This window comes from Bos javanicus, chromosome 10 (genome assembly GCF_032452875.1).
Source record: "Bos javanicus breed banteng chromosome 10, ARS-OSU_banteng_1.0, whole genome shotgun sequence".
Taxonomy (NCBI): Eukaryota; Metazoa; Chordata; class Mammalia; order Artiodactyla; family Bovidae; genus Bos; species Bos javanicus.
Window position 1 is genome coordinate 66,704,000 of NC_083877.1, and position 21,511 is coordinate 66,725,510.

Consider the following 21,511-nt stretch of genomic DNA (forward strand, 5'->3'; position numbering starts at 1 on the left):
GAGTGGATAGACCCTTGGGAGGGCGCTGATATGAAAATGGCGTCCACTTATGAAGAAAGGCCAGCCCTCCCCTTCTGCTGGGACTCAGTGTCCCATCACCATTCTGCTCTGGTCCAGAGAGCTCTGCTGTTGACCCTTAGCACGCTAACCAGAGACCAGCGAAGCCGAGAAGGAACAGATCTGCGTCATTAGCTGTGATAGAAAAGCATGGGTGTCTTTGTCCAGTTTGGTCTAGCAAGCATGTGTGATCAGCAATGACCTCGGCAAACAAATAGACATGTAAGCAGGAGATGCTGGCCCTGGCCTCAAGGAGCCAACAGGCTAATGGAAGAGAAAGAGTATTGTTTGTCATTGAGCCAGGCAATGTGGTAGAGAGAAGCAGTGAGGGCCAGAGTAAATCAATAGGATTCAAGGAAGGAGGTTGCTTTCTAAACCATGTCATGGATGATGGCAGGGAGGAGGGAATGAGTTTGGACCTAAACAGGGCATATCTACAGCAAAGAATACTTAATAAATAATAATCTCTTAGGATTTAAACAGCCAACGGTTAAGTCTCCATTGCTATAATCATAATTGATTAAGCTCTTCTTCATGTTTTTCTGGTAAATCATGTTTTTGATGCTGGCTGGAGGTCTCCTGGAGGCTCTGGGGTTATTTTATTATTTTTTTTTCAAACTTTAAACTTTTTATTTTGTATTGGGGTATAGCCGCACTCCAGCACTCTTGCCTGGAAAATCCCATGGACGGAGGAGCCTGGTAGGCCACAGTCCATGGGGTCACTAAGAGTCGGACAAGACTCAGCGACTTCACTTTCACTTTTCACTTTCATGCATTGGAGAAGGAAATGGCAACCCACTCCAGTGTTCTTGCCTGGAGAATCCCAGGGACGGGGGAGCCTGGTGGGGTGCCGTCTATGGGGTCACACAGAGTCGGACACGACTGAAGCGACTTAGCAGCAGCAGCAGAGCCAGTTAACAATGTTGTAATAGTTTCAGGTGAGCGTCTAAGGGACTCAGCCACACATATGAATGTATCTGTTCTCTGGGGTTATTATTAGAAAATGGATTCTGCTCCTTACAGAGTTGCCTATTCTATCAATGGAGATATTTTAAAAGTATTTCTCTACCCTTCTAGTCTAACTCTTTTCCAAATTCTTTGTATTACAGATATTTCTATGGGGTAAGAAAGTTTTCTCTGACCCTGTACCCCATTGAAAAAGTGGGATCATAGAACCAGGACACATACACGGACAGGGACAAAAGATAAATATCCAGTGGATTAATAAATACATGCACTTCCAAAGGTGGTGGTGTAAAGCCAGATTAAAAGCAAACAGGCGGCTTCTGTCACTCCCTGCTCTGAACTAGTGTGGCCTAAGTCCACTCACTGTTTTCATGTCTTCCTTTAGTTTAGAATTCTAGACGGTACGTTTTGAGACTCAGGAAGCAGGATCAAGAGGCCCGTGTCCACAGACATTGTAACTATGGGCTCTGAGCTCTTGACTCCTCTCGCAACATCCCCACAAAGTCTCCTAAAGCAGAGTGTCCTCATCTGGTCAGTCCTCCTGATTCCAGTCCAGCCACTGGCCTTCGATTCTGTTTAATTTCACAGTGAGATGCCCAGAAGGAGGAAATGGCCTCGGCCGTTCTCATTTCTGATTAGAGAATTTCATCCTTTACCACTGTTCTTCCTATCTTTTTTCCTTCAGACCCCACTGACCGAGAGGACTACAGAAATTAAAAGTAACTCTCCTCAAAAAATCTAAAACGTCTCATTCTGTCTGATTGCCTCAACAGACCTACTAACCTGAAAGTGAATTCAGTGCACAAGTAAGAGGTGAAAATAACCTGCCTTTTCTGCTTGCCTTTGCATAAATTCCTGGAGGTGGCTAATAGCTCCAGAGATCCCAAAAAGGCGGTGTGCCTCTAACTCCCTCTGCAGGGCTGTGGGTAATGAGGACTCCAGGGTGGGATTGGCTCTGTCCTAGGGTTGGTCACCCAACTCTGTCCTTAGGCAGTTAACCAGGCCCCCTTTTCAAGTACATTAACAGTTAATTTGTGACCATGGATTTAGATATCTTACCTTCACATATTTGTCCATTCTATCCTCTGCTGAATAACTTGTACATATATTTAAGATTTCCTACCTAAGTGAGTGGTGCATACATTTTACTGTCAACTTTTCCATCATGGGTATGTTTGGCATATGTGTGTGCTGTTCCCTGGTGATAACATTTACACACATCCCAGGGCACTCACATTCACTCTCACACTTTGGATTCTCATCTCTTAAAATGGGAAATTTTGTCAAGCAACTTCCTCATTATTTTAGAAAGTGTGGGACCTAGTGAGTCGATAGTCCAGGCTCACTTCAAGACATTGTAAGGCTCCACGTGCTCAGAGATGTGCACTCTGGCCCTTGCCAGATTCGTGGTGTTGTTCACCTGCTCAGTTGTATCTGACTCTTTGCGACCCCCTGGCCTGCAGCATGCCAGGCTTCCCTGTCCTTCACTGTCTCCGGAGTTTTGTTCAAACTCGTGTCCACTGAGTCGATGATGCCATCCAACCATTTTATCCTCTGTCACCCGCTTCTCCTCCTGCCCTCAATCTTGCCCAGTGTTTGGAGTCAGCTGTTTGCATCATGTGGCCAAAGTATTGGAGATTCAGCTTCAGCATCAGTCCTTCCAATGGATATTCAGGGTTAATTTCCTTTAGGATTGAATGGTTTGAATATTGTGTGAGACGGCTGTTGTTCAGTTGGGTCTGCTGGATCAAGCACAGATTACTGCTTTGTGATTTGGCCTGTTTACATTCCTCCTGACACTCCCTTGGTGATTTTATCTGGACATTGCCAAGGATTTGGGTCCTGGAGTTCTTCGGTAACAAAGCTCGTTGCAAGTGGCTCCCTGGACCACAGTGTGCTTCTTTTCAGGCTCTTGTTTCCATTGCTTCTTATAGAGCAAGGCCTCCCTCTAAGTGCAGGAGTGCGGAGCCTGTTTTCTTCCTCTGTAAGGTCAGCGTGAGGATTGCTAATTTATCATTCTGAAATATGATTGGAGAGTCATTTTGTGGTATGTGGGGTTTGTCAGTGGTGGTCTGGGAGGGCGAGAGTGGCACTGAAGATTAGTGAGTGGGAAAACCTCTTGCTTTTGGAACATTTATAGCCTGTCCTCGGAGGGGTTTTGAGTAAAAAAAAAAAAAAAAAAACACTAGCCAAATGTGGTTTGCAAGGATTTGCCTTGCATTTGTCAAGAGTAAGGTAACATTTCCTTCATCTCTAATTTATTAACATATGACTCTTTGGAGACCCATTCCTATGAGGTTTTATTTTAACATGATCACTTATGGCCAAAAAAACTGGGACGTGCAACAGTCTTAACACGACCCTGTTGGCACTGGTTTTGTCTCTTTCTTCAACAGATGTTTGCCAAAGAGTTGCATTAAATGCGTTTAATTCTGCTGTCTCAGCCTAACAAATCTTTATCATGAAGATTACTTTAATTGGTGTCAGTTACAAGCAGAAAAAGCACCCATTACGCTTTTGTTTTCTAGCACTTGGGGAAATTTTCCATCCTAAGTAGAATATTGAAATGGGGGATGGAGTAAAGGTTTTGAAAACTGAGCTAATCATTTTATTTTCCGTTTTTACATATTCCTAATTTATTTGACATTAAAGCTAATATTAATCAGAATTCCTCAAGAATCAAACAAGAAAGAGGTGACAACAGTTTTGGGGTGACGGTACCTTCTGTTCCTTTTTTTAAAGGAAATTTCTAAATTTCTAGGAAGTACCTCAGATTTTGAATAAGAAACCCCAAAGTCTAATGAAACCACTCTCAAACAAAAGGCCTGGAGACAATTTTATATAGCCATTTTAAAATGTGATTAATAAGGAGATGGTAATGCAAGGGAACATGGAGAAAGTCACTACTCTTGTGAGGTTTTGTTCTAGTAGAGAAAGATGGAAGCAGGGTGGTACACAGCAAGTCATGTGATAAATGTTGTGGAGAACAACATAGTAAAGCAGGGCAGGGGGATAAGGAAGTGTGGGGTGAGGGGGTCATGTGGGCAGTTTTACAATGTGGGCAGAGAAAGTCTCACTAAGAAGGTAGCATTTGAGCAAAGACAGAGCTGAGGGAGGGTGAATGTGGATCTGAGGGAAGAACATTCCAGGCTGAAAGACAGCCAGTGCAAAGGTTGGGGATTAGGGCGAGGTCTGCCATGTGCAGAACAGCAAGGGAGCCAGGATGGACTGACATGAATGTGGGACTGTAGAAGGAAGTGAAGCTAGATCACAGAGGGGCTAGTAGGCCTCTCTGTGGCTTTCAGGGCTTCCCAGGTGGCACAGTGGTAAAGAGTCCGCCTGTCGATGCAGAAGACTCAGGAGATGCAGTTTTGATCCCTGGGTCAGGAAGACCCCCTGGAGAAGGACATGGCAACCCACTCCAGTATTTTTGCCTGGAAAATCCCACAGACAGAGGAGCCTGGAGAGCTACAGTCCATGAGGTCACAAAGAGTCAGGCATGACTTAGCAACTGAACACCGCCCACACATATGGCTTTTACTTTCTGCCTTCTACTATTGGAATGTTTGATCAGAGAAGTGACATGACTTATCTTCTTGTATAAAAAGATCATCCTGCTTGTTATGTTGATAACAGACTGTTTGCGGGGTGTGGAGGTGGAATGCAGAAGCATGGTAAAGAATAGATTCTGGATATATATATTGAAGACCCAGCACATAGGATTTGCTAACAGATAAAGTACAAGTTGTGAAAAAGAGCAGTTAAGGATGCTCCAGGGTTTCCACCTAAGCTCCTGTGAAGATGGAAAAGCCATGTGCTGAGATGGATAAGAAGACCAAAGGTGCAGATCTAGTGAGAGTAAAAACAAGAGTTCAGTTTTAGACGTTTTAACCTGGGCTGGAGATACAGCTGTGGGAGATACCTGCACTCTTCAGGCCAGAGTCAGAACTGAGGCAAGTGGTTGGGGGAGCTGGCCCGTCTTATGTGCCCTCAGGGAAGGGACAGCCTCAGACCTAGGAGAGCTAGTCATTGCCAGAAGGAGGTCAGAAGCCCCAAGGTGAATTCCAACCCTAACTTGACCTGGGCTGAGATCCACTGCTGGCCTGGATCGCTCAGGAGCAAAGAAGACCTCCTGGAATGACCAGCCATGCCCATACCTGGGAGAAAAGGACTCAGATGGAAACTCCTCATTGAAGAGCTGACAAGATGGATTGGGAGCAGAGGGGGGTCATTGTAGGTATCTGCTGGGGTCAGAGGGACCTGGTTCTTGCCCGTTGAGGACAGTCAGGTGCCTGTGAATGACTAGCACCTAACCATTGTCCTGTTCTTAGAGAAATTGCTGGTGGTTATAATGGGATGTAGAGTCCACCACACAGGTCCCTGACTTTTCTAGTAGAAAGGGCAGAAGGATTCTCGAGTGATTCTTCTTTACCAAGTAACATGAAGCTACTAGTTAACTATCGCTGTATGACAAATTGCCCCCAAACTTAATGGCTTCACAAAACAACATTTATCTCACAGTTTTCTGAGGGTCAGAAATTTGGGATTGTCTCGCTGGGTAGTTCTGGCTTAAGATTTCTTGCAAGGTTGTAATCCAGATATTGACTGGAGTTGGAGAATTCACTTCCAAGGTGGTTCACTCACATTGCTGGCAAGTTGGTGCTGGCTGTTAGCAGGAGGCCTGGGTTCCTCCCCTTACAGGCCTCTCTTGGGGCTGCCTGAGTGTCTTCATAGGTTGGTATGACCATCACTTCCACCAGAGCAAGTGAACCAAGAAAGTGAGGTGGAAGCTGCGATGCTTTTTGTGACTTAATCTCAGAATTCCTTCACCATTCTCTATTGGTCACGTGCTGCTGTTCAGATTCAGTTTTAAGAGAGAGTACACAAGGGCCTGACCACCAACAGGCAGGGATCCATGGGGCCCACCAGCCAGCAATTACCCTCCTTAAAAATAGGATGAGGTTTCTATCTTCTCAATCCTTTGTGTCTGCTCAAAGCACCACTTGCAGTTCTAGGAGCTCAGGAACCCCATGTTATCTGGGTCCCCCATCACAGCTGGGCTAATCCACATATTTTGCTGGGCTCCCCCACATGATGGGGATGTTTCTTTAGCCATCTCTAGCTCAAGAGGATCGCTTGAGAGACAGTAGGCAAATGCAAGTGCCGACACAGGAATCTCATCCTTTGCCATGTTGGTATTTGCCATTTTCCCCCAAAATTTTTAGGTGCCCTCTCAGCTCCCCTCCCTGCCACATTCATGATGTGTCGTGTTCCTGCTGCCCTGTCCCTGATCTGTGCAGAGATGTACTGCCTTTAGAAGCCCTTATTACATGATATTCTAGGATTGAGTTTGTAATACAAATTCTTCCAGGGAGCATTTGACCATTTTAAACCCACTGGTATTTCTGCCTTTAGCACATTTATTTAACCTGTAGTTCTTGAATGTGTGCATTTAATTTCCAGCCATTTCTCGCATGAGCAAATTGCCTAAATACACTTGTGAGAAACCCTTTTATGGTAAATGTTATTAAACTGAAAACAAGGGTATAATAAAATAGCAATTTAAGGGTAATTTACTAACAACTGGAGCCCTTAAACATTGACATACCATTGTGTAGTAATAATACCAGACTTGGTATTTAAACACATTCTTTGTCACTCCAAGAATCACTGGGACAGTTTCCTAATCCTCATGGTCTTTAATTATAGCTCTTTCAGGATTTTTTTTTTTTTTTACTACTCATATGTCACCAGTTTATACATTATAAATCATTAGCTTTTGCTTACCTAAGACATCCAGCAAACTCTTATCTCTGCTCCTTATCCAGAGGAATAATAGAGGAAATATTTAGAGGAAGTAATAGAGGAGAGTTGAGAAGAGACTGAACCTTGTTCTTGGACTTCTGCTTTCTAGACTGTCTGACTGACTAGGGTGATATTGGCGTGAATAATAATAGAAACTGCATCATGGAAGTGATTGACTGAACATTTTGAAGATTCCTGGGTCTTCTCAATAAGGAGAATCCCTTGAATACACATCTCAGTAAAGGCCCCTTCTCCCTGGAAAGTGGTGTGTATACTACAAAGAAAGCCAGTGGGCAACCGGGCAGGACCTGCCATTCCTGTCCCAAGTCCCCGCATGCCTGCTTGGCTTCTATTTGAGGGTGGAGATTCTCTCTCTTGTTAGCCCCTGGGAATACTCCCCTGAGAGGTTGATTCAGTACTACCTAGAAAGCAGGGAACTAGAGCCTGCACCATGAGGAGGGACCTCATGTTCTCAGAGGGAGAAGATGTACTCACCGTCCATATAATCAGCACAGGAAGGGCTCCACAGGAAGATACATCATAATCAGAAACCTCTTATTAAGTGGCCCTAAAAACCATCATCATCACAGAATCTAGAAATCCTTCATCTGTATGGTCAGCTCATCCTCTCCCTGAAGGTACCTGGAGTGCTATCACAGCCAAGAAGCTGTTTGGTGAGCAGATAACCAGGATGAGGGACAGTAAGTGAGGGGAGCATTTAGTGGCAACCAGTGAGCTTCATGAGTCTAGCTCAGAATGAGGATGACTTTACTCAGAGGACAGAACTACTCAAAGCCAAAGGGCTAAGACTTCCATTTTCCTAGAGGGGCACTTGGATAGGTGTATTGGTTATCTTTACCCCAACTTAGAAGCTTAATATTAATACAACCATAAATGTGTTATCACACACAGTTTGTCTGGATCAGGAATATGACTCAGGGTCTTTCAAGATGTTCTGTGGTATATAATCACCTGAAGGCTTCACTGGGGCCAGGAATTCAGTTTCCAAGTTGGTCCTGCTGTCGGTAGTAGGACTTAGTTCCTTACCTCAGACCTCCCTCCCTACTGAGTTGCTTGAGTATCCTCCCAACATGGCCGCCGGCTCCCCGCAGAATGAGTAACCCAAGAGAGAGCAAGGGAAAAGCTGCAATGCTGCTTATAACCCAGTTCGTCAAGTCACACCCTATTGCTTCCGCTATTAACACATTCCATTTGATAGAAGTGATTCATTAACTGCAGCCTGCATCTAGAAGGAGTTGATTGGCTCCACCTTTTGGAGAGGACTGTCAAAGACATAGTGGATGTATTTTAAAACCACAAAAAGTACACTGTCCTCTGTAACTTCTTTTTTTCTACTCTTCCATAGCTGACCCAACTCTTCTGCTGATGCATGTATTCTTTTAATATTCCTGCATTATTATATTTGTAAATATAATTCAAGCATAAACAATTTGTATGTAATTACATGCTATATAATTATATTTTAATGTGTTATATAATTACATATGTATTATACATGCAGTATATAATTATATATATAGTATATAATTAGTTATATATTGTAAATATTAATGTATTTAGCTTACAGCCAAGCTCCTCTAGCACAATAGTCATTATGTATCTTTATGCTAATTTGCATACCTCATTCTGCCTCCTCACTAACTGGGGAACCGGAGGCAGGTTACTTGACCTCCCTGTGCCTCTGTGTCCCCATCCATAAAGTAAGACTGTAATAGGACCTGTCTCATAAGCTTCATCTGAGGATTGAATGAGGAATTGCATGCACAGAGCTTAGAAGAGTGCCTAGCACACAGCAAACATTGAGTACTGTTAGCTGTCAGCATGGCAGCTGGAGCAGTGGCAGAAACAGTTTGATCCAGTTGGCCGTCAGAAGGCCATCGTATTTCCATGTTCCCAGAGGCAGTAAATAAAAGTCATAGTTGTCTTCTTGGCCACACCATAGCCCCACAGCATCCAAGCAGCCCTGTCCCAAAGGTAGAGAAAGGAGCATTTCAGGCCTGGAAGGGACCAGGGTCAGCAGCTCTTGGTTTTCTTTTCCTTTTTGCTGTGCTTATTCCTTCCCTGGATCCCAGGCTAATCCCTGGCAGAGCGGGCTTACATGGAGATCAGATGTTCAGTTTGTACTCTGAGTCCTATTTCCATTTTGTTTTTGTTTCTGATTTTTTTAGGCTGACCTTTTGTGGAAGGGTGGACTACCCAAACAGGGAAGTGACCTCACAAAAAGCTAGGGAGTCCCTTAGCCTCATGGATTTGTATTAAAGCTTGTTCCCAAATTTCATTTTTAAACATCCATTTTCCAGGGTATGCACTGGCTACATGTGATCAACGTTGGCATCAGGCATAGATTCACCTTCTTCTCAGGCCCTTTTGCTTGCCAGTGACTCTTTAGTTCCTTGGGCTTAATGAATAGACTTTATCTTCATCCTAAGCATATCCATAATGTAAAACATGCCAGGTGTTTGCTGGAAATGTATCGATGAGAAAATTAGAATTGGTGATTTCTTCGTCTCCTAAAGCAACTTTAAAAGAAAGTCTATATACTTACTGGAATGCACAAGGCTTGTCTTGTGTCAGGTGGCAATTTGCTAAATATAGAGTCAGGAACCTTGGAGGGACCTGCTGAGGTCATCTGTGCCCTCCCACCCCCTTCCCCATCTGAATGTCTCTAGCCCTATGCTAGCCAGTTCAGTAGCCACCAGCCACACATGGCCTCTGGGCATTCAGCTGTGGCTAACCCAAGCCGAGATGTGCTGTCAGTGGCAGAGTGCACCTTGGATTAAAAAAAAAATTAGTTGATGTACAATATTGTGTAAGTTATAGGTGTCCAATAGAGTGGTTCACAATTCTTAAAGTTCAGACTCCACTTACAGTTATTATAAAATATTGGCTATATTCCCTGTGTTGTACAAGATATTCTTGTAGCTTATTTTACACATAATAGTTTGTGTGTAATAGTTTAATCTCCTACCCCTGTACTCCCCCTTCCCCTTCCTTCTCCCCATTGGTAACCACAAGTTTGTTCTCCATATCTGAGTCTGCTTCCTTTTTCTAATATTCACTAGTTTGTCCTGTTAAAGATTCCACATATAAGTAATAGCACACAGTATTCGTCTTTCTCTGTCTGACTTATTTCACTTAGATAATACCCTCCAAGTCCACCCATGTTCATTCTTTTTTATGGCTGAGTAGTATTCCATTGTGTATACACCACATCCTTATCCATTTATCTGTTGATGAATAGTTAGATTGCTTGCACACCTTGAAAACTGTAAATAATGCTTCTGTGCACATTGTGCATGTATCTTTTCCAATTAGTGTTTTGGTTTTTTTTTTTTTTTTCCAAATATATACCCAAGAGTAGAATTTCTGGATCATATAGTAGTTCTATTTTTAGTTTTTTGAGAAAGCTCCATGCTATTTTTCACAGTGACTGCACCAGTATATATTCCCACCAACAGTGTACAAGGATTCCCTTTTCTCCACACCCTCACCAACTTTTGTTATTTGTAGTCTTTTTGATGATAGCCATTCTGACAGGTAATATCTCATAGTGGTTTTTTTTTACATTTCCCCAATGATTAGTGGTATTGAGCATCTTTTCTTGTGCTTGTTGATCATTTGTATTTCTTCTATGGGACAATGTCTATTCAGTTCTTCTGTCCATTTTTTAACTTCTTTTGATGTTGAGATGCATGAACTGTGTATATACATATATATATGTTGGAAATTAACCCCTTATTGGTCACATCATTTGCAGATATTTTCTCCCATTCAGTGGGTTGTCTTTTCATTTTGTCAGTGGTTTCCTTTGCTCTGCAAAAGTTTAATTAGGTCCTGTGTATTTTATTTTCACTTTTATTTCCTCTGCTATAGGATGGATCCAGAAAAAATAGTGCTGTGATTTATGTCAAAGAGTGTTCTGCCTAGGTTTTCTTCTAAAGAGTTTAATCATTTCTGGTCTTACATTTTTGGTTTTTAATCCATTTTGGGTTTATTTTTGTGTATGATGTTAAAGAATGTTCTGATTTCATTTTTTTACATGTACCTGTCCAGTTTTTCCAATACCACTTATTAAAGAGAGTGTCTTTTCTCCATTGTATATTATTGCTTGCTTTGTTGTAAATTAATTGACCATATGTGCATGGGTTTATCTCTGGACTCTATCCTGTTCCATTGATCTGTGTGTCTATTTTTGTGCTGGTACCATACTTTTTTGATTACTATATCTTTGTAGTATAGTCTGAAGCTAGGGTGGAGAAGGGCATTGCAACCCACTTCAGTATTCTTGCCTGGAGAATCCCATGGACAGAGAAGCCAGCTAGGCTACAAGTCCATAAGGTTGCACAGAGTCGAACACGACTAAAGTGACTTAGCACGCCTGCCCACCCTGAAGTCAGGAAGTGTGATTCCTCTGACTCTGTTCTTTCTCAAGATTGTTTTGTCTACTCAGGGTCTTTTGTGTTCCCATACAAATTTTAAAATTATTTGTTCTAGTTCTGTGAAGATGTCATTGGTATTTTGATAAAGATTGCACTGAATCTGTAGATTGCCTTTGGTAATATGAAATGTACCCAGGATTTTGAACACTTAGTACAAAGAAAAGAATGCAAAATGTTTCATCAATAATTTTATATTGATTGCAAGTTAAAATAATAATATAGTGATATATATAACTGTATAATGGTTAAATAAAATATATCATTAAAATTAATTTCACCTCCTCTTTTTACTATTCTTTTAATGCTGTTGTTGTTGTTATTTAGTTGCTAAGTCATGTCTGATTCTTTTGTGACCCCACAGACTATAGCCTCCCAGGCTCCTCTGTCCATGGCATTTCCCAGGCAAGGATACTGGAGTGAGTTGCCATTTCCTTCTCCAGGGGACCTTCCTGCCCCAGAGATCAAACCTGCGTCTTCTGCACTGGCAGGAGGATTCTTTACCATTGAGCCACCAGGAAAGCCCCCTTTTAATACTAGAAAAATTTTCAATTACACATGTGGCTTGCATTATATTTTTATCTGACTGCTTAGCTGGATCATCTATCTCGATTCTTCAAGCCCCCAAGATGGAAGTTGTAGAACCTTCCTTGGTGACTCTTCTGAGTCTTTGGCATGCTGGCACTTCACTTATTCTCCACATTCAATCTTTTTCTCTCATGCTTGTTTGAAGACTTCTGTTTCAAGTAGTTGACTGTCTATCTCCTTATGAAATCCCTACTTGAAAAAAGTAAAGCATCTCTTCATATTCAGTTATAAGCCCTTTGACCTTTTCACTTTCTACCTCTGCCAACTCTGATAATTTTTTAAAATTTTATTTTATTGAAGGGTAGTTGATTTACAATGTGTTAATTTCTACTGTACAACAAGGTGGTTCAGATTTACCTACATGTACATTCTTTTCCACATGGGTTATCACAGGATATTGAGTATAGCGCTATCCAGTAGGATCTTGTTGTTTATCCATTCCATATATAAAAGTTGTATCTGCTAATCCCAAACCCTCAATCCACCCTTCTCGTCCTCACCCTTGGCAACGTGAAGTCTGTTCTCCGAGTCTGTCTCTGGTTTGTCTGTAAGTTCACTGTGTCGTATTTTAGGTTCCGTGTATAAGTGATATCATGGGCTTTGTCTTTCACTTAGTATCGCCATCTCTAAGTCTATCCGTGTTACTGCAAATGGCGTTATTTCATTCTTTTTTATGGCTGAGTAGTATTCCATTGTATATATGCACCACATCTTTATCCATTCATCATTCGATGGACATTAGGGTTGTCTCCATGTCTTGGCCCTTGTGAATAGTGCTGCTATGCATAGGGGTACATGTAATTTTTTTTTAAATTATAGTTTTGTACAAACATATATCCCAGGAGTAGGATTGCTCGGTCATATGGCAACTCTATTTTCAGTTTTTTGAGAAATCCCCATACTCTTTTCCAGAGAGGCTGCTCCAACTTACATTCCCATCAATAGTATAGGAAAGGTTCCCTTTTCTCCATACCTTCTCCAGCATTTGTTGTTTGTAGACTTTTTTAATGATGGCAGTTCTCCTGGGGGAGGTGGTACCTCATTGTAGTTTTGATTTGCATTTCTCTCATAATTAGTGATGTTGAGCATCTTTTCACGTGCCCGTTGTTCTGCTGTGTGTCTTCTTTGAAGAAATGTCTATTTAGGTCTTCTGGCCATTTTTAATTGGGTTGTTTGTATTTTTGTTGTTGAGTTGTATGAGCTGCTTGCGTATTTTGGAAATTAATCCCTTGTCAGTCACATCATTTGCAAATACTTCTCCCAGTCCGTTGGCTGTCTTTTTGTTTTGTTTATGGTTTCCTTTGCTGTACAAAAGCTTGTAAGTTTGATTAGGTCCCATTTGTCTATTTTTGCTTTTATTCTATTGCCTTGGGGGACTAACCTAATAAAACACTGGATGATTTATGTCAGAGAATGTTTAGCCTGTATACTCTTCTAGGAGTTTTATGTTATCATGCCTTATGTTTAAGTCTTTAAGCCATTTTGAGTTTATTTTTGTGTGTGGTAAGAGGGCATGTTCTAACTTCATTGATTTACATGCAGCTGTCCAACTTTCCCAACACCACTTGCTGAAGAGACTGTCTTTTCTCCATTGTATATTCTTGCCTCCTTCGTCGAAGATTAATTGACCATAGGTGTGTGGGTTTCTTTCTGAGGTCTCTATTCTGTTCCATTGATCCATATGTCTGTTTTTGTGCCAGTACCATGCTGTCTTGATTACTGTAGCTTTATATCAACTCTGATAATGGTTAATGGCCTTTCTTGGATCATCTCTGGCCTCTATTATTTTTAAAACTTGGTATCGGAAACCACCCAACATGACTCTAACGTGGGCCTGACTAAGGCAGAGACAAATAGAAGGAATTATTTCTATCATCAAGTACTTGACTGGTCTTTTTGTTACATTACCTCATTTAGTCCTGTAACACAAGGAGGGGCAGGTGCTGTTGGTAGCACTCTTGACTGATGAGGGAGCTGAGGCTCAGAGAGGTTGAGGAACTTACCAAAGTTCCATTGCCGATTAAGTGGCAGAGCTGGGATTTGTGTGCCTGACTCTGAAGCCCACATTCTTTTATGACATACCATGCCTTCCTCCCTTGATATTGTTCTTTGAATATACTCCTTCCTCTTGAGAGGCCTTATCATACGCAGCTGGTGCATTTGTAGCTCATGATCAACACTGACTCTTGAGCTTGGTCTGATGTGTTTGTGCCTCACTAGAATTATGAAGCCCTTCTGCTAAATTCCAGAAATGCCTTTTCAACCTTGCAGATACTTTGTGAAAGCTTTATCCCTTATACAGTCATCAGTGGCCCAGAGTTCAGGTCTTTAGGTATTAGGAATGACTTTTCTGGCAGGGAGCTTTCTTTCCTATCATCCCAGGTCCCATGGATAGCTATCAGTCTGCAGAACAAACTACTTCTTAAAGGCCAGTTAAGGCAAAGTGTACTGTTAACCCATGTTTGTGTGTGTGTATGTGTTCACTTGTGTCTGACTCTTTGCAACCCCATGGACTATAGCCCGCCAGGCTTCTCTGTCCATGGGACTTTTTCCAGGCAAGAATCCTGGAGTGGTTTGCCATTTCCTTCCCCAGGGGATCTTCCTGACCCAGGGATCTAACCCATGTCTCTTGCATCTTCTGCATTGGCTGGCGGATTCTTACCACTGGTACCACCTGGGAAGCCCCTGTTTAGTTACTCCATGTTACTAACTAACATTACCATTAGGTAATCCATGTTTACCCAAAGGCAAGAAGTTTATGTTTTGAGTAGTCGGGAATAAGAGGAATTCCTTGTAAGAGTGTTGAAAACATTCTCATGGATGAACCTTGAAGAGATTATGCTAAGTGCAATATTCTTATCATAAACGGGCAAATACTGTTGGGTTGGTCAAAAAGTTCATTTGGGTTTTTCCATAAGATCTTAGGAAATATTTGAATGAACTTTTTGGCCAACCCAATTTACAATTCCACTTATATGAGATAAGTAGAGTAGTCAAATATATAGAGACAGAAAGTAGAATAATGGTCATCAGGGATTGTGGGTATGGAGAATGAGGAGTTAGTGGTTCATGGATATGGAGTTTCAGTTTGGAAAGATAAAAAAGATCTGGAGATGGAGAGTGGTGATGGCTGTACCATAATGTAAATGTACTTAATGCCACAAAATTGTACACTTAAAATGGTTAAAATGGTAAATATTAAGTATATTTAAAAAGTATATTTTACCATAATAAAAATAACCAAACAGACCTTCTATACTTAAAGAAAAATAGCTTGCTTAGCATGTGTGATCAGAGATGCCGCTGGACCCATCTTGGGTCCATTGTTGATTCTAGCTTTGAGATCACAGTCGATTTCTGAGTCAGCTTCTCATGAGGAAGGTGCAGGCTTCACCCAGATGAGGGGCATCTTTTTTTCCTGATAGATTTCTCCATCTAGGAGATTTTACCCATTTCACACAAATGCACTTGCCAGGGCTCCATCCACTTTCCAGGGATGTCTAGGGAAGGGAAAGCAGCCTTGCCTTTGAGGACGCTACAATATGGACCCTTAATTCTACTCATTTTTCCATGGAGATTTTCTTATTCCTTATTTCCCTATCTGAGGGTATGCCTAGACTATCCTAAGAAATAAAATAGCTGTAAATTGTATTCATTTGTACCAAAATGGTCATAGCCTCTTTGGAGACCTGCATTAGAGTTAGATTGAGCACCCAAACATTTCAGAGTGTTAGTGTTTCACTGAAGTCAGCACCCCCTGACAACCTCAGGTCAGATCTCCACTCGAGGCAGAGGCTGCTTTGAGAAAATTTAGCCAGGGTGCCTAGACTGAGACTCCAGGCCCCAGGAATTCTCTTTATACAGTGTGCTGCTTGGTGCCATAGTGTGGTGCTTGGTGCCATGGTGGTGTATTTGCTTATTTGCCCTGCCTGTTTTCCTTTTCAGGAATCATTAACCAATGGCAACAGGAATCCAAGGATAAAGTGATTTCCCTCCTGTTAACTCACCTGCCTTTGCTGAAGCCAGGAAACCTCGACGCAAAAGTAGAGTATATGAAACTGCTGCCCAAAATCCTGGCACACTCCATTGAACACAACCAGCACATCGAGGAGAGCAGGCAGCTGCTGTCCTATGCTTTGATCCATCCGGCCACTTCATTGGAAGACCGCAGTGCTTTGGCCATGTGGCTGAACCACTTGGAGGACCGTACGTCGACCAGCTTTGGCGGCCAGAACCGAGGCCGCTCGGACTCTGTGGATTATGGGCAGACGCACTACTATCACCAAAGACAGAACTCCGATGACAAGCTTAATGGGTGGCAGAACTCTCGGGATTCTGGGATTTGCATCAACGCCTCCAACTGGCAGGACAAAAGTCTGGGGTGTGAGAACGGCCACGTGCCCCTCTACTCATCTTCATCCGTCCCCACCACAATCAATACGATTGGAACCAGCACAAGTACAAGTAAGTCCCCCAGAAGCCCTTTAGTGCAGTCTGGTTTGGTGACTTGCTGTGTGTGGCATGTCCCGCTGGGAATGTCTGCTCTGGGCACCCCGTAACCCTGGGAGAGAAGGGCTGATTGGAATTGGCTGCGGGAAAGGGCTCTTTGGACCCCGTGTTTGTTGTTCTTTCAACTCCTGAAAGAGAAAAATCCTGGGCAGGTAAAAATGATTGATGGTTTAAATTTGGGTTACAAATAGATTAAAAAAAAGAAAAAATTAAATATGAGATTAAGTGGTGAAAGAAGGAAACTTCCGCTTTCCACAAACAGAAATGCCTTCCCCCAGCACCTTTTACCTGGGGTTTTTGGATTTGCCAAGACATTGAGTTCCCGTGTGATGCTCTATACCTGATTCTAACCCATGTTTAACCAGACAGCCTCACGGGCTTTGTGCATTTTCTTTTCTTTTTCCACTTCTTTTTTTTTCCCTTTCTTTCTCTTTTTTTCCCCCCTTCCTTTCTTTCTCTTTCTTTTTTTTCTTTTTTAAATTTCACCCTGGAATGTTCCCTCCCTTGCATCTCCTTGTCTTAATCCCCGGTTGTCAGGGTCACTTTTCCTCCTGACCAGGGGGAGCAGGTTTGCTAACTGAGAATGCTGCTCTGTCTGTGGCCTGGTGTGAATGCTGTGGCCTTCTCTCGCTCAGGCTAACCCCTTAGGAGAGGTGGGGCAGGAACGGCTTTGCCAGAGGGGAGAGCAGAGGGCAGCCCTCTGCTCTTTGGACACAAAAGCAAAGTACTCTGCCCGCAGATGGGGCCAGGCCTGGGTCTGGTGGCTCTCTGTGGCTCCCCACTTAGGCTGAGCAAAGTGGAATACATGCTGCTGGCGCCTCTCTATGTGCGTGGGAGAGTGGCCCACCATTGAAGAGAATCCTTGATGATCGTTTGCATGTGTCTCTGAAGACAGTGTCAGGCCCGAGATAACTTTCTTGGGGAAAAGCTTTCGCAGTTAGACTGTGTGTGCCTGTCAACAGGCAGGAACTCCCAATGAAAAGATCTGAGAGTATGAAGAATTGGCAGTGACAGCTTCTTGGCCTCTGCCTCCACATGGATCTTGGGGCTAATGGGCCTTTTTAAATGGCTTTCTTAAATACGTAAGTGTGTGGAATTTTCACTACATTGATTGAAACAGTACTTCAGTGAAATAATCAAAGAAATACTTCAGCTACTGCTTTGATAATGCCACAATACGAGGTTTTAAAATTCTTTTCTCCGTTTTCACATTTAGATATTGATAACTTGCATATTTGGGGAATTAGGTGATTATTGCATCATTAATTTATTGTGTAAGAGGTTCTGTGACAGTTTTTTTTTTTCACAAACTAGTAATCCAGGAAACAGTTTCACTAACCTCTGTGTGATGGAAAGTGATGGCTTGAACTATTCAAACAGACACATGCAGGCTGAGACTACAAAGCTTCTTGGCCCGAGTTTTCTGGGTTAATGACAGAATCTACTAATTGTTTCAAAATTCTTTGATAGTTAGGAGAGATGCAAGCTCTGGGCTGCCTGCCCTCTCAAAACTTGGTCTTTTGTATTTTAAGGGGTTGAGTTTTATGTCATCCATCTTGAAATTAGTCTGGGGTCATCACATTTCCATCTCTGCTGATGTAACACATTTTTGTCAGGTCTTGATAAGATTAGTACATTTGAGATGGTTATCAGATTGTCACTTTTATATTTCACTGTGGCTACCAAGCCCAGCAGATGGGAAGGAAGTGCTTAGATGCTTGTCATTGTCTCCTAGGCCTTTGAGTCTAGTATAGTACTTGAGCTGAAAAAGGAGGTTTAAGAAGATTACATATTAGAAAAAGATTACATATTACAAAAGGAATTAGAGCCCTTTTTCAGAGCATCAGTAAAGAAGATAAGAGCTCAGATCTTTCCTCCAGGAAGTTTCATTCAAACACTTGGGTCATATCAACACTTGTATTTTAAGAACATCTCTTTAACAAAACCTTAATGTCATTGCTTTACTCCTCTGCTTTGTCGATAGTAGCTAAATTGTGCTTATCCAAACTGCAGTCCTTTGGGTCATTCATTCACTCAGTGCTTCTATCAAATATCTCCTGAGCACCTGGGAGGCAGCTTGACAAAGTAAACAGAAAAAAGACTTTGGTGTCACTGCTTCCTGGGTCCATCCAAACCTCAGACCTGCAATTAGCTATCTACAATTCGGCCAAGTTATTTCACCTCTCTGAGCAAGGTCACCACTTGCAAAGTGGAAATATTCATGATATCTACCTGTGAGGGTGGTGGTGAGGGTAAATAAGATTATGTATGTGAATGCCTGGCCAGGGCTGGCAACAGTAAGCACTCAGTAAGTGTCTGCTAAATGAATGAGAGGGACTGGGTAAGACAATGAATAGCAAAGCACTAGCATTAACTGCCCTCCCCAGACTCTTGTGCTCGTTTGCATTGTACTTTTCCTGAGCCCAGGCCACGCAGAGTGGTCTAGGGGGGCTTGAATATGCTATGACCATTTCACTGCAATAGAAAATGGTTTGGCCTTAAGGGTTCAGATCACAAGATAGAGAAGTGCCAGCTTGTGCCAGCTTGTTTAGGAAAAAGCAAACAAGGTTGTTGGCTAAAAATGAGTGAGTGAGGTGGACAACCATGGTAGGGACAGATCGTGCTGGATATTGTGGGTTGCTGCAAGGACTTTGACTTTTGCTCTAAGCAACCCCCTCGGAAGGTTTTTGGCAAAAGAGCGATGTGATCTGGCTCGTGTTTTAAGGGGGATTGTTTTGGCTGCTGTGTTAAGAATAGATTATACCAGGGCAAGGACAGAAACATAAAGACTAGTTAAGAGACTATTGCAGTAATCCAGGCAAGCTGTTGATTACTTGGACCAGGATGGCCACAGTAGGAGGGGGAGAGAAGTGGTAAAGTCTAGATGTATTTTCAAAGTACAGCCAATAGGATTTCCTGACAGAATAAATGAGTTGTCAGGGGGAAGAATTCAAGAAGGACTCCAGGGTTTTTTGCTTACAAAAATGTTGGAAGTTCAGTGTCCTATATGGTGACTTTATACATCTGTTAGACCATCAGAGATGTCCAGTAAGCAGGTGGACATATGAGCATGCAGTTTGGGAGAGAAGACCGACCTAAGATAGACCTTTGGGAGTTACCAGCACATGGGTGGTATTTAAAATTATGAAACTATGAGATAAGATCACCATGGTAGAGATGCAGATAGAGAAGACTGAGGACTGAGCCTGAGCACATCATCATGAAGGCTGGGGAAAAGGGGAAGAAGCAGCAAATCAAGGAGAAGCCATTGAAGTTGGAGAAAAGTCAAGTGTGTGTGTGTGTGGCAAGGCAATGAAGAAAAGGTTTCAAGTAGGAAAAAGTGGTCAACTGACTCACATGCTACTGATAGGTCCAATAAGATGAGAACCAAGAAGTGATCATTGGATTTATTAAGAGAGAGATCTTAGGAGACGGGACCCTTCATTGATCTCTTGGGGTAGTCCTTGCTGCTAAAAGAAACAAACCCACAAAAAAGTTTGTTTTTGACTAATGTAAAGTCCAGAACAGGTGTCCCTGATTGACATGTGATATTCTTCTAAGCAGTTATTCATTAACCCAGGCTCTCTCTGTCACATGTCTCTGCCATCTTCACCACATGTAGCCCAAAGTGACCAGGCTTGTCAAACCACAGGAAGGAGAAAGAGATGGGGGAGGTCTTCTTGGGAAGATTTCATGGACAGATAAGCTTCACTCACGTCCCATTGGCTAGAACTCTGTCACATGGCCACTTTTAATAGCAAGGGAATGTGGTAGATGTAGTCTCACTGTGTGCCCAGGAAGAAGAGGAAACAGAGGCAGAGGGGACACAGGCAGAAAGTACCTTGCCAACTACCACTGAATAAAATAACTACCACTGGAGAAAAAAGAGAGATCTTAGAGATCAATTGGAAGTGCTTCACACATGATAGGCCTTTAAGGGATGAATACAGTTGAGTTAGTGATTCCAGTGAGATAAGAGGCAAGAAACTAGCTTATAAGCTTGATTTTGAATGTCTATTGACTTTGAGAAGGTGCTTGCACATTGAGATGAAGAAAATGATGCATTAAAAAATAAAATCATGCAGGTTGTTGAAGGAAGGGATTAAGATGAGGCTAAGGTTAGGAGGCAAAAACTATGCCCAAATTTAATAAGAATCAACCTATTTTTATCCATTTAGACAGAGGAGAGAGTGCCTTTTAGTGACTGCAGAAGTTAAAGGAGATCTCACAGGATGTTTGAGCGGGGCCTTTTCCTCCATGAGATAGGAGAGGAATGGGTTGGGACCGTTTAGAGTCTGAGGCACCATTTTGGATAGCATCAAGGTGTTTCAGACGAGAGGGAAGAATCTGCTGTCAGTACCTAGCTCTCTTTTTAAGTCTACTCAGGGGTCTGATGACTGAGAGCAAGAATATGCAGGTTCTTCATCATGAGTCTGTGGGACCAAGGTATTGGCTGTCACGAATTATACACAAGTCTTAGTCAACTTTGTTTTGGCCATCACAGGCAACTCCACATGCAGTGTGCCCAGAGCCTGGCTTAGCACTTCTAGGTTTTCTTTCTGTCTCAAGTCTTCTATAGAAAAAGTTAATCTTTGAGGAAAAGAACCATCCAGGTTTTCTTAAGAGCCCACAGAATTCTGCTGTGTAGAGGTCAGAACCACCTCCATTGCCCCAGACTGACTTTCTAACCATTTTCTACTCTTCGCTGGTGGACTTTGACCTGGGAGAAAAACTATGCTGCAGTTACAAATGAAAGGAGCCTGTTTTCATTCAAACTGTTGATAATACTTGATTTTTCTTAGCATGCTTTACATTTGGGTTTGAAAACATGCCAACCTTTGCTAGCCTCATCTGAGGTAAAAACTCAGAAACTTTGGGTTGCAAAAATTATTCCAGAATGCTCCATCTGAGCTGTCTACTTCATCTAGAGTCTCATGGTACAGCTTGAGACTATAGATGAAGAATACAAGAAAGTATTCTTGGAATCTCAGTATTTCTTTTATTAACCTCAGTTGACTTTTATGCTAGTAAAAGCTATATATTAAAAAATTTGGTACCATGGGTTACAAAAAGTAAATTAACACTAATCACTGCATAGTGTTTACTACATGCTGGGTACTCTTCAAAAC

General features: G+C 42.3%; 1 protein-coding gene across 8 annotated transcripts in view; it reads left to right on the forward strand.

The window, feature by feature from the left end:
• SAMD4A (sterile alpha motif domain containing 4A) overlaps positions 1 to 21,511 on the forward strand; it is a 226,913-nt gene that overhangs the window by 121,035 nt on the left and 84,367 nt on the right. For 7 of the 8 annotated variants that reach the window (XM_061428942.1, XM_061428948.1, XM_061428941.1 and 4 more), the window contains one exon: positions 15,819 to 16,337. In XM_061428942.1, coding sequence (XP_061284926.1) covers positions 15,819 to 16,337 — 519 coding nt within the window. Of the gene's footprint in view, positions 1 to 4,616; positions 4,698 to 15,818; positions 16,338 to 21,511 lie in introns of those variants that run through there. The other variant, XM_061428943.1, reaches the window with a different exon arrangement.